This window comes from Lathyrus oleraceus, chromosome 2 (assembly GCF_024323335.1).
Source record: "Lathyrus oleraceus cultivar Zhongwan6 chromosome 2, CAAS_Psat_ZW6_1.0, whole genome shotgun sequence".
NCBI lineage: Eukaryota > Viridiplantae > Streptophyta > Magnoliopsida > Fabales > Fabaceae > Lathyrus > Lathyrus oleraceus.
Genome location: NC_066580.1, coordinates 76,470,873 through 76,488,570, shown reverse-complemented (window position 1 = coordinate 76,488,570; position 17,698 = coordinate 76,470,873). Strand labels below are relative to the sequence as shown.

Sequence of the window (17,698 nt, the reverse complement as noted above, 5' to 3'; positions counted from 1 at the left end):
CTTATGTGCTTCAATTGAATTTGTTGAGAGTTATTTGTAAGTATGAAATAAGAGTTATTTGTAAGATAATTTTTAAGAGTTATTTGTTTAGAGTTATTTCTTATGAACATTCTTATGTACGATAATCTATTATAGAAATTTTCTCAATTATTATCGTTAGCAATGATGTTCTTAATTTTTTAGAACTGATTTAAAATTAAAGATGCTGAAAAATAAATCCAGAAAGTTAGGAATGTAACGCCCCGTGTTTTTAAAATTATTTATTTAATTGAATTTATGCGTTATTTAATTAATTAAATAATTTTATATGCATTAGATTGATTATTTGGTGTTTGACATGTTTATGTTATGTTGAGATTGGTATAAAAGTGTTAGTTATTTAATTAAATAATTAGATCATTAAATAATATTAAAATTAAATAGAAAATAGAGATTTTGGGTGGAAAATAGAACACAAGAAGAAATAAGGGAAGATGTGAGAATTATATGGGGAGTTGGGCCAAAATACAATTTTTAGAAGATTAAATTAGGTTTTTATAAAAAAGGATTAGAAAATCTAAGAGTAGTCAGTACATTTTCTTTGTGGAAAAAAGGTTGAGTGAGAAAAGTGAGAACAAAGGTTGGGAGGAAGTCCTTAATCTCCATTAGGTTTTTCTTTTTTTCTCCCATTGTTGAGTATTTTGTAATATGGATGAAATTATTATGATAATATGATATGATTTCTGTAATTAATAATGAATTTTCTGTGCTGATTTACCATGAAAAATTTGAAGCTTGTATTCATGAAAGTGGTATGAGTTGTCTTCATATTTTTGGTATGGATATGATAAATAAAGTGTTAAAAGTGGTGATTAATTGATGAAATTTCATGTTAATCGATGGGTATATGAGGTTGTATTAATAATATGTTATTTCTACGATGTTATTGACTGATTAGAGGGTTTGGGGTGAAAAATCAGAGTTCTTAACTGAATTCCATAGCAGAACATGAATTATACTTCTGTTAACATGGTGACGGGTGTCACCTGCGTGACGACCTGGTCATCATACACCTCAAAACATTGACGAGCGTTAGCGGTCTGACGGTGAGACCATCATGGTCTCCAAGCAAGAGTGGAGCCTTGCGAGTCATCACAGGGGTTACGGTTGGGAAAAAAATGGTGATGACGGACGTCACCCAGGTGATGGGCAACCCGTCTTCGTGTCAATTAATACGTTTTGGCCTGCTGAGTTGGACTTTTGGTGTTGTTTTTTCATGCAGTCGATGTTTGGTTGTAGTTTGGTATGTTTTTATGAATTTTGGTTGATTAATTGTATTGTTTGATTAAGATAATGATGTTTATATGTGTTGATGAATGAGATAATTATACGATGAGCATTTAATTGAGATTGGGGTGATAAGTTCAGTTACGGGGACTATTCTGATGTTGTTATTTACAGTTAGATGTGGAATTGTAAATTTTCTATTGAGTTTTTATGGTTGTACAAATTAGAGACAAGATCCCTTAATGTGTGGATCCAATAATTTACCTTGACACTGTCAATCAATATAATTAGTGTAATTACTGTCAGCATTATTTGTTGCCTTATTTGCTTGTAGCATCTTAATTCTAGCCTTAATCATAGGATCATGTATCTTCCAGTGTTTGCAATATATATATATATATATATATATATATATATATATATATATATATATATATATATATATATATATATATATATATATATATATATATATATATATATATATATATATATATATATATATATATATATATGTACACTGTAATCACCAGAACATACAATAATATTATTATTTACCTATCATTACATTTCCAACTTGGTATCAGAGCTTTGTGAGGCTAGGAAGGCATTGTGTGCCCCTTGTTTGTCACTACCTGCTGAATAATTTGAGTTTGAATAAGACTTATCAAATCTGTAATAGCAATTTACTGTTGTGTGCCCGGCCTTGTGGAAAACTTGACATGTTGGCTTAGACATTCTTCCTTTTCCTCTGCCTCCTCTCCAACCTCTGAAGTTAGAGCCTCTCTAGTTGCTGTTGGTGTTGAATTTGTTGCCTCTGTAATTAGTTTTGTTGGCAACATTTGCTAAAGCATTAAAGGTTAGGTTGGTTAGGCTATTCAGTTGATCAAGTCTACTCTCAAAGGTCAGCAATTGAGCCTGAAGATCAACCCAAGTGAGACTAGTTTGATCAGATAGCTTGACCACCATAGGGTTGTATTCAGAATCTAAACCAGTCAGAGTTTGAATGATTAGATCTAAGTTGGAAATGGGTTGCCTGCAAGTTTCAGCTTGTCAGCGAGATTCTTCATTTTGACCAGATACTCCTCCATCTTCATCTCTCCTTTTCTAATCCTGTGAAACTCAGATTTGAGGTAAGTGACTCGAGATCTTGTGTGTGCACCTGCTAGGCTTTGGGCTTCATCCCAAAGTTGTTTTGAGGTTTCACAATGCAACAACTGTGTTTCCATTTCAGTAGTCATTGAATTCATCAACCATCCAAGGAGTTGTGAATCATGAGCCTGCCAATCTTCAAAAGCAGGATTTGACTTCTTGCTTGAATCTGTAGAAGCTATAAATTTTTTGGGACACTCCTTTGTCCATAACATGTGCCCATCGAGCATGCATCCTTTGACTATAGAGATCACCAAAGATTTCCATAGTGGATAGTTGTCTCTATCCAACTTGACAGACACAGTGAATGGGAGATCATTTCTGGACTTTGAATCTGCAGCGGATGCCATGATTTGTGTTGGATCAAGAGCCTTCAGGGCTTAAGTGCTCTGATACCAAGTTGGAAATGTAATGATAGGTAAAGAATAATATTATTGTATGTTCTGGTGATTACAGTGTCAAGGTAAATTATTGGATCCACACATTAATGGATCTTGTCTCTACAAGATTATGATTGGTACTTTGACAGTGGTGCAAGTAATCATGTGACACACCAAACTGACAAATTCGAGGATCTGACAGAATATCATGGTAAGAACTCACTAATTGTTGGAAGTGGTGAAAAACTTAAGATTATTGCCACAGGTTCCTCAAAACTAAACTCACTTAACTTACATGATGTCTTATATGTGCCCAATATTACCAAAAATCTATTAAGTGTGTTGAAATTAACTGCTGACAATAACATTTTGGTTGAGTTTGATGCAAACTGTTGCTTTGTGAAGGACAAGTTGACATGGAAGGCAATCCTAAGAGGGACACTTAAAGATGGTTTGTATGAGCTTTCAAGGACTGAAAGGGACCTGTGTGCTTATGTATCTGTCAAGGAAAGCTGGCATAGAAGGCTTGGTCATCCAAATAATAAAGTCCTAGATAGAGTCTTGAAAAATTGTAATGTCAAACTATCACCTAGTGATCATTTTAACTTTTGTGAGGCTTGTCAATATGGCAAAATGCAATTTTTACCCTTTAAAACCTCTTCCTCTCATGCTAAAGAAATTCTTGAATTAGTTCACACTGATGTCTAGGGACCTGCACCAGTAACATCTTCTTCGGGTTTCAAATATTATGTTCACTTCCTTGATGACTTTAGTAGATTTACCTGGATCTATCCTCTGAAACAGAAATTAGATACTGCACAAGCTTTTACCCAGTTTAAAAACATGGCAGAAAATCTGTTTAACAAAAGAATTAAAACAATCCAATGTGATGGTGGTGGTGAATATAAGGTTGTGTAAAACCATGCAATAGAAGCAGGGATACAATTTAGAATGTCATGCCCTTACACATCACAAAAAAATGGTAGGGCTGAGAGAAAACACATCCATATTGCTGAATTTTGCCTGACACTACTAGCACAAGCCAAAATGCCCTTAAACTATTGGTGGGAAGCTTTCTCCACGGCAGTTTATCTCATAAACAGACTGCCCTCTCTAGTCACTCAAAATGAAAGTCCTTACTCACTACTCTTTAGAAAGGAACCCGACTACAACTCCCTAAAACCCTTTGGGTGTGCTTGCTATCCCTGTCTCAAGCCCTATAATCAGCACAAACTGCAATTCCACACAACCAGATGTGTGTTCTTGGGCTATAGCAACTCCTGCAAAGGATATAAATGCATAAACTCTCATGGAAGAATCTTTACCTCAAGACATGTTGTCTTCAATGAAGAACACTTTCCATTCCATGATGGGTTTCTCAATACAAGAAGTCCCTTGAAAACACTAACCGAATGTCCATCTGCCTCTTTTTCTTTGCCTACTGCAGGTAGCTCACATACTGGAGAAGCAACACCTTCAGATGAAAACAATCCTGATGTCGAACAAGAACAAGGAAGTCCAACTACAAATAATTCAACAAGGAACAGTCCAATTTCACATGACACTGGTCCCATAGAAACAGTTGCTGAAGCTCCCCAAGACCTTGCTGAACCAAGCACAACCATCAACACACTCATTGAACCAGGAGCAAGGCTGGAATTCACAAGCCAAAGCAGCCATATGTTGGGTTAGCTGAAACATGCATAGATGAGAAGGAACCAGAAAATGTCACAGAAGCACTTACAAGACCACAGTGGAAAGAAGCTATGGATAATGAGTATCGGGCACTCATGTCAAATCAAACCTGGGTTTTGGTACCATATCAAGGGCAGGAAAACATCATTGATTCTAAATGGGTCTTCAAGACCAAGTACAAAGAAGATGAGACAATTGAAAGGAGAAAGGCAAGATTAGTTGCAAAAGGATTCCAACAAACAACTGGACTAGACTATGAAGAGACCTTCAGCCCAGTTGTCAAGGCCAGTACAGTTCGAATCATACTCTCAATTGCAGTGCATCTCAATTGGGAAGTCAAACAGTTGGACATAAACAATGCATTCCTTAATGGCTACCTCAAAGAGACTGTGTTTATGCATCAACCAGAGGGATTTGTTGACTCAACTAAACCTGAACATGTCTGCAAGTTATCTAAGGCAATCTATGGATTAAAACAGGCCCCAAGAGCCTGGTTTGACAGCCTCAAAAATGCCTTACTCAGTTGGGGTTTCAAGAACACAATAAGTGATTCCTCACTCTTTACTCTAAGAGGTACAAACCACATCACCTTTCAACTTATATATGTGGATGATATAATTGTCACATGGAACAACACCAAATTTTTAGAATCCTTCATCAAACAACTCAATGTTGTGTTTTCCCTTAAGGACCTTGGTCCACTACACTACTTCTTAGGCATAGAAGCTCAAAGAGATGCATCTGGTATGTACTTAAAGCAATCGAAATACATAGGAGGCGTCCTAAGAAAATTCAAAATGGAAAATGCTTCATCCTGTCCAACACCTATGGTAACTGGAAAGCAATTTACAGCTGAAGGGGAGAGGTCAAAAGACCCAACCGTGTTCAGACAAGCTATAGGAGCATTGCAATACTTAACAAATACAAGGCCTGACATAACATTCTCAGTTAACAAGCTCAGCCAATTCATGAGCTCTCCCACTATAGATCACTAGAAAGGCATCAAAAGAATATTGAGATATCTTCAAGGTACCATCCAACATCGTCTAGACATTAAACCATCCACTGACTTGGACTTAACAGGCTTCTCAGATTCAGATTGGACCACAAGTATGGATGATAGAAAATCCATGGCAGGCCAATGTGTCTTCCTTGGTGAAACACTTGTTTCTTGGTCCTCAAGGAAGCAAAAGGTAGTCTTAAGATCTAGTACAAAATTAGAATATAGAGCACTGGCTGACCTAGCTGCTGAAATAGCATGGACTCATTCACTCCTCGATGAGCTAAAACTCCCTCTGCCAAGAAAACCAACACTGTGGTGTGATAACTTGAGTGACAAGGCATTAGCTTCAAATCCAGTTATGCATGCTCGATCCAAACACATTGAAATTGATGTGCACTACATCAGAGACCAAGTGTTGCGAAATGAGATTGTTGTGGCCTATGTTCCATCAGCTGATCAAATTGTTGACTGCCTCACTAAAGCATTAACTCACACACGATTCAACCAACTTAAAGACAAACTTGGGGTGACTTCCTCACCCATCAGTTTGAAGGGGGAATTAGAGACAAGATCCCTTAATGCGTGGATCCAATAATTTACCTTGACATTGTTAATCAATATAATTAGTGTAGTTACTGTCAGCATTATTTGTTGCCTTATTTGCTTGTAGCATCTTAATTCTAGCCTTGATCATATGATCATGTATCTGCCAGTGTTTGCTATATATATGTACACTGTAATCACCAGAACATACAATAATATTATTCTTTACCTATCATTACATTTCCAACTGTACATTATATCATGCATGCATCATATGTTGTCGTTGTTGTGAACGAGGAAAATTACAAGTTCAGATGTTGGGACTAGTGATTTATCCCAAGCTCATATGAGGGGGCTCGTGGTTCAGATGTTGAAACCTGGTTCATATGAAGAACCTTTGTTGATTTGGTACCACATGCATGAGTTGAGTCGTTGTTGTATTGCGTTACATAAAGGTTGTGCGGATGAGTTGTTTTGAGTATGGTTGAGTGACTGTTATATTGATTTATATAATTGAAATGTATGAAAGTTGATGTTTTGCCTTTAGGATACCATTGCATTCCTTTGTGCCACTGTATATTTTGAGTGTAATCTCACCCCTTTGTTTTGCTGTAGCATTTTGTGCTCCTTCTTGGGGTACAGACGAGCAGGTAGATGAGTAGCTGCTTTAGAGCTGAAGGATGGCGTCAAGGTTATTCTTCTTTTTCAATTTTATACATTTTAGTTTATCGTTGCTCTGATCTGTAATAATTGGCGGATGTATATTATATTTTGTTTTATCCTAGGTTATTTTTGCGAGATTAAAAGTTATAACTCCTGATTCTGAGTTGCTTGGATGTTGAAGGCATATTGCGCCGATTGAGTTTAATTTTAAATAAAAATTATATTTTGAACTTATTTGGTTGAGTAGTTATTTTTAATGATTAATTTTGCTACAATGAGTTTAAGTAAAGTCGAGCATGTGATGACAGGTGTCTTGAATTAAATTTTTTATATTAGTAAGTGTTACATAGCAGGTTGATTGTGGGGATTGTGTGACACCCTATGTGAAATAGTTGTTTTGTAATTGATTTATTCTACATAATTTTGAGTGAGGGTTTTAGGATATTACAAAGAGCGCCAAGATATATTCTGGTTCCCCTTTTCAAACAAGGGTACTCCAGTCCCCTCACACCCCGTGAGAGATTTAGCTATGTCAGATATGTTACAATCGGTCAACTTGACTCACTTAACTATCTAACACAATCACAAAGGCACACCACCTTTTGCTTTTACAACAAGAGAAATCACACCGTTTTCACTTGAATACAATGATCACTAACACTTAATGAATAATACCAAATTTGAGTACTATGTGTAGCGGTGTATTCATCACTTTATGATTTATTGATTAAATCAAAAGCAAAGCATACAAAGATAGAGTCGCCACCGCACTTCTATTTTTCCAAAGGAATGGCTAGAAAGCGAACAAAAGCCTAAGAAGTTTTACGCATAGAAAACTAATAAAAGGTCAGAGATCTGGGTAAGGGGGTAATTATGTTGTGGGAAGGTGTTAGGCACCCACAACATCCTTAGTACTCTAAGGGAACCTCTTTTCATAACTTGTTGTATCAATTATTTGTTTATGAAAGATTTTTGTGCAAACATTGATTGAAGGGATGAGAGAAGAATATACAATTTTTATTATTTTTGTGTTTGGATGGATGAAACCCATTGCCTACGTACCTTTCATGAAAGATAAGGATCAAAACGCCGTAGTTCGGCTAAAAAATTTCCAAACAGTGAGTGGATTGATTTTAAACAAAAGCCTAAGGTCTTTCATTATCAACGGGAGAAAACTCAACCTGAACCAACTATCCACCATGTGAGAACAGCTTCAACTTTCTAGTGAGGGACCATGCCCTATAATAAGCAAGGAAGTCTTACAATTCAATCACTAAGGATGTGGTGAGATTTACATCAACCACTATGATAATTCAGATCTATAGCTAATGCATGAAAACATATCAAGAAGTGGACAAGGGCCACAAAAAGCAATTGAGTGAGTGAAATTAACCATTTGGAATTATTCACAAAAATGAAGTCAAAGTTGACATTAAATTCAATTCAGAAGAAGTATTGTGAAAATGAAGTTTGAAAATCAGAGGCTTAAGGCCTAGGTTTCTAGTTTTGAAAACAGGTGAGAATGTTTGCACAAAAGTTTTCTGGTTTTTGGGTAAAAAATGAAAACAAGGTTCAAAGTCAAGCACAAAAGGGTGAGGGTTAAGGTTAAGAAGAATAGGAGTTGCTTTCTCAAGATCATAGAAATGATCCAAGGAAGTTCCTTTGGAATAAGGCAACACAAGGGCAAATACAAGATAAAGCATGTATCAGAGATAACCAACATAAATGGAAACCAGATGCCAATCAATGGACTTATACTAGCCTCACAAAGCAAAGATGGATACCAGATGCCAATCAATGGACTTATACTAGTCTCACAAAACAAAGATGGATACCAGATGCCAATCTATGGACTTATACTAGTCTCACAAAACAAAGAAAACAAATGCAATAAGCAGGAGGAAACAAGTTGCCAATAAATGGTCTTACACTCGACTCCAAGGAAAAGGAATGCCAATTAATGGTCTTAGTTCCAAATCCTACCAGATCATAGGAAACAACTGCCAATAGCTGGACTTACAATTGACTCCTCAATGGACAAAACAAAATGTCACAAAGTATGAACAATGATCATGAAATGATATACAATTAATGCTCAAAGATGAAAACAAATGCACAGAGGCACACACAAACAAATATGCACAGATGAACAAGTAAGCAAACAATCAGTCAGTTATCACACACTATACACAACCAATGGGCTCAAGCAAGGTTGGGCTTTAGTCAAGGGGTCATATCGACCTTGACAAACAAGCCAAATACTGGAATGGGTAGTCAGGCTCTTAACCTCTAACATTAAGAGTTAGGGTGAGCAGATGAAATGGAGATGAGGGTTATGCCTCATAGCTCTTATCCCTGGCCTGGGTGAGCTTGAATCAATAGAAGGTGTGGGAGTCCAGAATGAGGAACTCTATTCCATAATGACATGACTCTATGTACAAGATTTTTGGTTTTTATTCAAAATGCATCAACACATGGTGTGAGCAAAATGAATGACACAATAGAATAGCAGGGAATGGATTGCACATCCCTTGTATCTGCCAATTTCCTCTTAAGAGGACTTAACCTGCTTGGCACAAAATTAAACAAACAAAGACATGGCCTCTTAAGGAGGGCTTCAGACAGGTGCCTGCCAAAATAACATGACAGGTCTTCCAGACTACATGAAGATCAAGGGAAAATACCTAAGTGGTATGCCAATCACAAGCAAAGCAAAGTTCAAATGAACTTAAAGCAACTTAGGTACCTGTGTAAACAACTAAACAAATCAGTACAGTATTCAGACAAACAGACAACAGTGAACAACAAACAGACAACCCCAATGTACAACATATAAGCCATAAGGCAAACTCAAGTGAATTATCATCAACCTGCAAAACAAACAAATGTTAGCAATCAATAGCAAATATCAACACTTAAATGATGAGGCAACCTCAATCATGGAAATTAGGTGCTTGGTCCTGAAATTCAAAGCTCACATGTAAGTACAAGCCACTAGGTCAAAGCCTAGGGTCAAAGGTGAAGAAAAAATTCAAAACAGGAGCTAATATTCAACACAATGCAACTTCAAACACATATTAACATGTCCTAAAAAGGACCAAAACAAAATCATCAATCAAAGGCATTTCATGTGCAAGAGAAGTCAAAGACAATTTCAAAGCATCCATTTGGACATTGAGAATGAAAATTCCAAATCAAAACAGAAATGATTCAAATAATTCTGGAAAATTTCATGAGCATTCAACACATCCAATACAATCATCATACCAAAAATCAGAAGCATCCAAGTTCAATTGATATGGAAATAAAATTGCACAAGCAAGACATCCAATTGTGTGACACACGTTGTCACACCATGCAATCATGTGCATAAAACAGAAATGACAAATGGGAAAAATACCAAACCAATCCTAAAACATCCACCAACATGTCAAGAATCATCATGCAAAATTTTATGGCATTTGGATCAATATTGAGCATTTTATGATAAGATGAATGGAGCAAGGTCACAAATGCACACATGTTCACATACTCTAACACAACTCAAAATCCAGCCATGCACAACTTCAGAATTTAACATCATAAAATAGAGGACATCTCAATGAACAAGTAGCAATAAACCAGGGATTATTTGGAGCATTTTTCAAATTGTTATGAATTTTCAAAGTTGGATAAAAAAAATTGAAATCAAAATGATCATGTGATATGAAATTGGAGGGAAATGGCAAAAATGTGAATGAATTTGAAAATATGCTTGCGCTAGGAATCGAAGCCGGTTGCAATTTGAAAGAAGCTCGCTGAAAAATATGAAACGCAATCGTTTCATTTAAACAGGTGGCGGTCAACAGCTTATGTGGCGCAGTCAAACAAACAAGGACCAATCAAAACGCACATGTGGAATCTGAGTGGGACCAAACCCTAGCCAGCGTCAGCAAGAACCAGGCGGACGCAAAACGGTCGCTACATGGACGCTACATCGTCTTCCTCGCGAAGACGATGATGAACAGTATGAGGTTCAAACAAATTTTTCCAGAACTTGCTAAATCTTATATCAAACGAAACCTTATGCCATGGAGATCACAGATCAAGCAACATCTAATCCTAATTCATCAAGATCAATGAGAATCGAGCAAAATAAAATTGATGCATCAAACTTTAATTAAGCATATCTCACTCAATAATGCACTATTTTCAATTCTAAAAGCATCAGTAAACTCGGCATGGAAAGATCTACATGAACATGTTAAGGAATTGCAAAATTATGAGATTCGAAAACTGAACCTCTTGAAGAGCAGCTTCTTGAAATGCACGATTCAAGGCCTTGAATGATCCAAATCAACTCCAGAATACTTGTGATGAAGTTTGATGAAGAAATTGAAGCTTGAAACCGTGTAGATCTAGCTTAACAATCCATTTCCATTCTTGAGTTCTTGAGCTTCAACTCCTTGATTATGCTTGAATTCTTCAAACAAAAACCGGATTCCCACTCAATCCAACTCACTGATCATGAATCTTCAATCAAAACCAGGTGCTATGTTGAAGAAATTTGAATTGTGATTAGGAGAAAATTTTGGAGGGAGAGAGAATTTTGAGATCTAGATCTAGAATCCTTGAAGCTGAAGTGAAATTCTGTTATGATTATCAATATATATGCTTCACTAATCACATACTAATTAAAATTAGGCATGGTTTAGTTGTGATTAATCAAGATAAGGTGTTATGACCAAAACTTGAAAATTGGAGGGTGCATGGCTATTTCCAACGTGAACAGTACCATGTGGCTGATTAATTTCACTTAAAATCCTTTTCCAAACACAATGGCAATGGTAAATAATTCCCATGATGCACCATTTTTGAATTGGCCATTTTCCCTCCAAAATTGACTTGAAATAGCAAATGATCATATGATGGAAATTCATGCAATGTGATGAATGGTTTGGAAACTTCATGCCATGAGAAGCTTTTTAGAAAAAGAGGCACCAAATTTGGAGTTATGAATCAAAAGTTATGGCCATTTGAAGTTCCATGCACACTTGGCAATGATTGGACCATATCTCCTCAACCATTCATCATAAATTCATGATCTTGGACTTTTTGGAAATAGGAGAGAGAGATCTTCAACTTTCATGTTGGATAAAAATTCATTTGAAGCTTCCTTGATGTTGGAAAGTTGAGTTGAAGTTGGTCCAAAAACTTTCCATTTTTGGAAAGTTGAAATTATAGGTCACTTTCCATTTTCGGAAACTTTTGACTTGACCTCAAATTCTTCAACCTTGATCTTTGACATGATGAATAAGCATTGTTTGGACATGAATGGGATGAAGAAACTCAATTCCTCAGTTCAAAACCCATAGTTGACTTTTTAGTTGACTGCATTGGTCCTTAGATGACCTGAAAATGTTCTGATGAATTTGGGGCCTTTGCCACTTGGGAATTTGCTCCAAAATGAACCTATAGCTCACATAAGCTCAAAATAATGATCACATGATCCATATCTCAATGGAAACTTCATCTTTTGCACAAAGGATTCACTTGAATTGCCTTAACCTGTTGACTGCTTAAGCTGCAAGACAAATGTTAGATGACACATTTTTGTACATTTTTGGTTAGTGATTAAAAGAAAAGCAATGATATACAAAATGCAAGCAATGCTTGGTGATCAAGAACCACTCTCAAGAAAGATCCCACCCACAGGGAAGGAAGCAAGGTGTCCAATGATCCTTGAGGCAATGCAATGAAATGATATGATGCCATGAGGGATCTTAGGGACAAAATTGGGGTCTTACAGATGCCCCTATTTAAGGTCATTCTAGCCGGAGAAGTGAAGGTTAAAATCTTCATCTCGACGCGGTAGAATGGGCTTAAATAACAATAATGAGACAAATTTTGGTCCCTAAGAGACCTCATGATGCGAATGTATGAATGCAAAACAAACAAACTCTGTGGGGAATACGGGTCCACAAGAAAGAAAAGACGATCCGTCGGAGTAATACACTCACCAGGAACAGAGACTCTAACAGGACTTTCATGGGGATAAGAAAAGAATGCGTGAGCAGGGCACAACTCTGAATTAGGGGAAAAAAAGAACTTGATACTTGCGTGAGCAGGACACGACTCGACTGGAGACCTACTGGGGAATAAAGGACTTAAACTGGGGAAAAGAAATTTCCAAAGGGGACAAAACCAATGGAAAGACTCAAGCTGACTCACAAATGCGTGTATTGGGGAAAACGCCAATACAACAAAACTATCCACAAAGGATACTTCGGATGAAAATCCGGACTCAGGCTGGGGAAAGATTCACACAGAACCTCCCTGCCAGGGAAAATTGCACATATTGGGGAAAACACCAATACAGCAAAAGGGAAAAATCACAACCGAAATACTCCGCCGGGGATGTCTAACAAAGACTCTCCAGAGGAAGCAAAGGGGATGAGGTGTTACCGGTTACTGGGTAACAAACTCAAAGAGACATGTGATCTAAACACCGGTTACTGGGTGAAAGAACAACAAGCTCAGGAAGAAAGAATATCTAAGACCGGTATAAGGGTGAGAGATATCAATCAACCAAACATCTGAGGAAGACCTGAAAAAGGTACAACAACTCAGGAAAATCTGACTCCACAGGGGACCAAGGTCATAATAGGGAGCAGAAAGGAAGGAACACCAGAGATACCGGTTACTGGGTATATAATAGGTGACCAACCAAAGCGTGAATTGGTTTTTACTGCCAAAACACTCATCATCCGAAAGGAGGGCTTGAAAAAGCAAATCGACTTATAGGATGGACATTCGACTCCGCAACGGGAAAACGAATCTTACTCAATTGGGGAAGGACAAAAGACTTCAACCAAAGAGTGCATGAGATATATTATCCATTACCGTCAGAACGTGGATAGTATACTCGCATGGAAGGAACACCAGGGATACCGGTTACTGGGCATATAATAGGTGACCGACCGAAGACGTGAATTGGTTTTTACTGCCAAAACACTTATCATCCTGAAGAGAGCAAAACGCAAACTTATTAAAGGATGGATATTCGATTCTACAAAGAATACGAATCTTACTCCGCTGGAAAAACAATCAAAAGATTTTGACCAAGGAGTGCATGAGATATATTATCTATTACCGTCAGAACGTAGATAATATACTCGCATGGAAGGAACACCAGGGATACCGGTTACTGGATATATAATAGGTGACCTACCGAAAAGAGAGACAATCGTTACCAACAACAACAGGGTAGACGAAAGATAACTCACTGGGGATAAATTGCAAGCATACGGCAATTATCCAGGAGACATATCACCGGTTACTGGGAGATACGCTCAAAAGAGAGGGGAGAAATGAATATTCGATTCCGCAAAGGGAACACGAATCTTACTCGACTGGGGAAACACAACAGGCTTCGACTGAAGAGTGCATAAGATATATTATCTATTACCGTCAGAACGTAGATAATATACTCGCATGGAAGATTATCCACAACCGGTTATTGGGTTAATAAAGGATAAATCAACCGAAAAGAAAGGCATCGGGATACCAAACTAGGTATATAATGATGACCGATCAAAGGGAGCAACAGACATCACCACCAAAAGGGTAGATGAAAGATGACTCACTGGGGATGCATTGATAAAAAATCAATGATCCGGGGAACAAATCACTAGCATACGGTGAAAGGACCCGCTGAGGATAAAATTGCTAGCATACGACAATTATCCACAAAGGAAGATCTGCTGGGGATAAAATTGCTAGCATACGGCAATTATCCTCAAAAAGACCTGCTAGGGATACAATTGCTTACACAGAGCAATCACCCAGAAGAGAGAGGGAATATCAACATCGAATACTGGATGAAGATAACCACAAAGGGGGATTACATCTACCGAATACCGGGTAGAAAACCACGGATGAGTAACCGTCATCGGTTAGGATGAACAACAAGGTTAACTCTGCACAGGGGAGAACAAAGGATTTACAACTACCGAATACTGGGTAGAAAACCAAAGACTCAGCTGAGGAAAAGGTGAAATGATTGCCGGTTACTGAGCAATTATCCAACTAACCCACCAGGAAGCACAAACTCCGTTGGGGAGAAAAACAACAACATAGGATTTACAACTACCGAATACTGGGTAGAAAACCACAAAATCCGCCATCAACCAGGATAAACCACAAAGGTCACCTCTGCTATGGGAAAAGAGATAGGACTTACAACTACCGGTTACTGGGTAGAAGCCAAAACTCTGGTGAGGATACAAAAAGTAGGGTTTACAACTACCGACTACTGGGTAGAAAACCAAAAGCCTCTGCGTGGGGAGCGAGAGGATCACAACTCCGCACGGGGAAACACAAATAGGGTTTATAACTACTTGTTACTGGGTAGAAAACCGCAAACTCTGCTGGAGAGCAAGAAAATAGGATTTATAACTACCGAATACTGGGTAGAAAACCACAAACACTTGCTGAGGAACAACAAGTTCACAAATACCAATTACTGGGTAAACAACCACAGATTCCACAAAGAGGGAACAAGGTATACAGGATTTACAACTACCGGTTACTGGGTAGAAAACCACAAAGATAGGACTTACAACTACCGGCTACTGGGTAGAGGCCCAAAGGATAGGACTTACAACTACCTGTTACTGGGTAGAGGCCCAAAGACTCCACTGGGGATAAGATGAATGATTGCCGATTACTGGGCAATTTATTCATTTATACCATAGGGAAGCACAAGAGACAGTCACAACAAGGCCAATTTAGGATCAAACCAAAAAGGCAAACTGAATCAAGACTCGTCCTAATGAGGAAAGAACTCAAAAGGGAAAACCAATCCCAATATATGTGTTGGGGGGAAACGGAAAAAACCGTCATCCACGAGGATATATCTCAGTGGGAACTGCAGAAGGAATGACAGATACTTTCTGCTTATGGGGCTGACTCTATATTGAGAGATTATACACCCGACATCTGCTTGGGTAGATCTACTGGGGAGATCTATATCACCACTAGCAGGAGACAACAAACAAAAGATACATGGCAAAAATGCAACATGAATATCTAAGTGTTGAAAGTATGCATGAATATGCTTGATTTATGTTTGATGAATGCTGACAAAACAGACATTTCTAACACAAACAGGGTCCAGGGAACAAACGCCCGGTACTACACCACAGAGAGAAAGCTAGGATCACCGGAGAATAACAAAATCCGCCGGGATCAAAGACAACAAGGATCATCTGCAAGGGATGAACCAACAGTCTCAACTGGGAAAGAGGAGTTCACTGCACAGGCAAAAACTGCCACCAAAGCAACTCCAAACAACTCCACTGGGGAAAAACCCACTGAGGGAGAAAAGATCACACAAGTAGATTCTGCCACACAAGCAACTCCACTAGGGATCAAGGATATCAGGAAATCACCAAATCTCTGTAGGGGAAGATCATCACAGATACAATCCACCTTGCCACAAATCTACTGAAGATTTATCTGAGACAGAGAAGGAACACTGGGGATCAACCACCAAATACCGAACCTTCCAAAAGGAAACCACAACTGCTGAGGAGGAGAGAATCACTGCTCTGCTGAAGGGAGAGGAGGAGAAAACCTCAACAAGCACTCTGAAGGGGAGAGTCATAACAAAGGCTCTGCTCAACAAAATCTGTTCGGGAGGAATCCCAACAAACACCCTGCTCGGGGGAAAACCGAATCTCAACAGAATCTCTGCTTAGGGAGAAACCCCAACAACAATCTGGAGAAAGAGGATACAGCCATGCCAGGAATATGAACAAATGTCTTACCCTGATGGAAATCATGCCACCCTTGGGAGAGCACTGAGAAATTCTTAAGTATCCTTTTATCATTGTGAATATTCACTTTGTTTAAAAACAATTTTGAAAAATTTGTTTGTTTAAAACAATGACATTTTATCAATTAAAAACATGCAAAACATTTGTTGAATTGAAACAAATAAGAGTGCCAATAATTGGATAAAGCTCAAATTTATTTGATGGAATGGTAATCTGCAAATGGCGAGACTCCATAGATCTGTACAAATTTGAAATCAGTGATATATATTGGAAGAGGGATACATTGAACATAATGACCATTTCTCTACCAATTTGAATCCGATGTATTCGAAGCTTCAGTTGGCGACGAATCGAGAATCTCTGACGAAAAGACAGCTGTGAAACTGAAAGTCTTGTCAGGATGCAGTTACTTGCCAAATCCCTAATTTTTGCCTAGATTGCCCCAGGGTGAGGTACTTGTAGCACCTCAAATTTGCACCTACATTTTGTACATACATTTTCATCATTAGTTCATTAACATAATATAGTCCACTGCATAACATTGCATTGTCCATTTGCCCAAGTGCAAGTTCAGCTGACAAGTTAGGTCAAACTGGTCAGGAGATCAGTCAATCAAGCAAGCAAGTGCACTTTCCTTTAAGACAAGGCCCTAGGGTTGGTCCAACATGTTCACATGACCTAGGGGTCCTTTTGAAGTGTTTTGTTCAAGGTTTGATTGCTCAGAAGTCATCAGTCATGGCTCAGTTCACCAGAAACCCTAAAAAGTCAACTGTTGGTCAACTGTGCATTTGATCAGGGATTTGAAGGTGGGAATTGGTTTGAGAGGTCTCATTCATGTCCATATAGGCCTCATATAACATGTCAAACACCATCATGGAAGAATTTGAGGCCAGACAAGAAATTTCCAAAAATAGAAAGTTGACCTGTAATTGGAATTTGCCAAAAATGGAAAGTCTTGATCCTCAAACTTACATCATGATACAAGCTTCAAATGAATTTTTGCCCAACATGAAAGTTGAATATCTTGTTCTCCCATTTCCAAAAAGTCCAAGAACACTTAATTCCCATGTATGGTTGGCAAGTTATGATCAAATCATTTTCAGAAATTTTTGAACTTCAAAAGGCCATATCTCTCAAACCATTTGGCCAAATTGGGTGGGGTTTTTTGCAACAAGTCA

General features: G+C 38.0%; 1 protein-coding gene across 1 annotated transcript; it reads right to left on the bottom strand.

Moving 5' to 3' along the window:
* Window positions 1-2,282: 2,282 nt before the first annotated feature.
* On the bottom strand, window positions 2,283-2,768 carry LOC127121987 (uncharacterized). Its single transcript, XM_051052406.1, has one exon. It carries the CDS (start codon window positions 2,766-2,768, stop codon window positions 2,283-2,285), a length of 486 nt encoding a protein of 161 aa, XP_050908363.1.
* Between the last annotated feature and the right edge of the window lie 14,930 nt (window positions 2,769-17,698).

Coding starts and splice junctions, on each gene's coding strand:
- LOC127121987 (XM_051052406.1), bottom strand. CDS start 2,768: ATGGCATCCGCTGCAGATTCAAAGTCCAGAAATGATCTCCCATTCACT.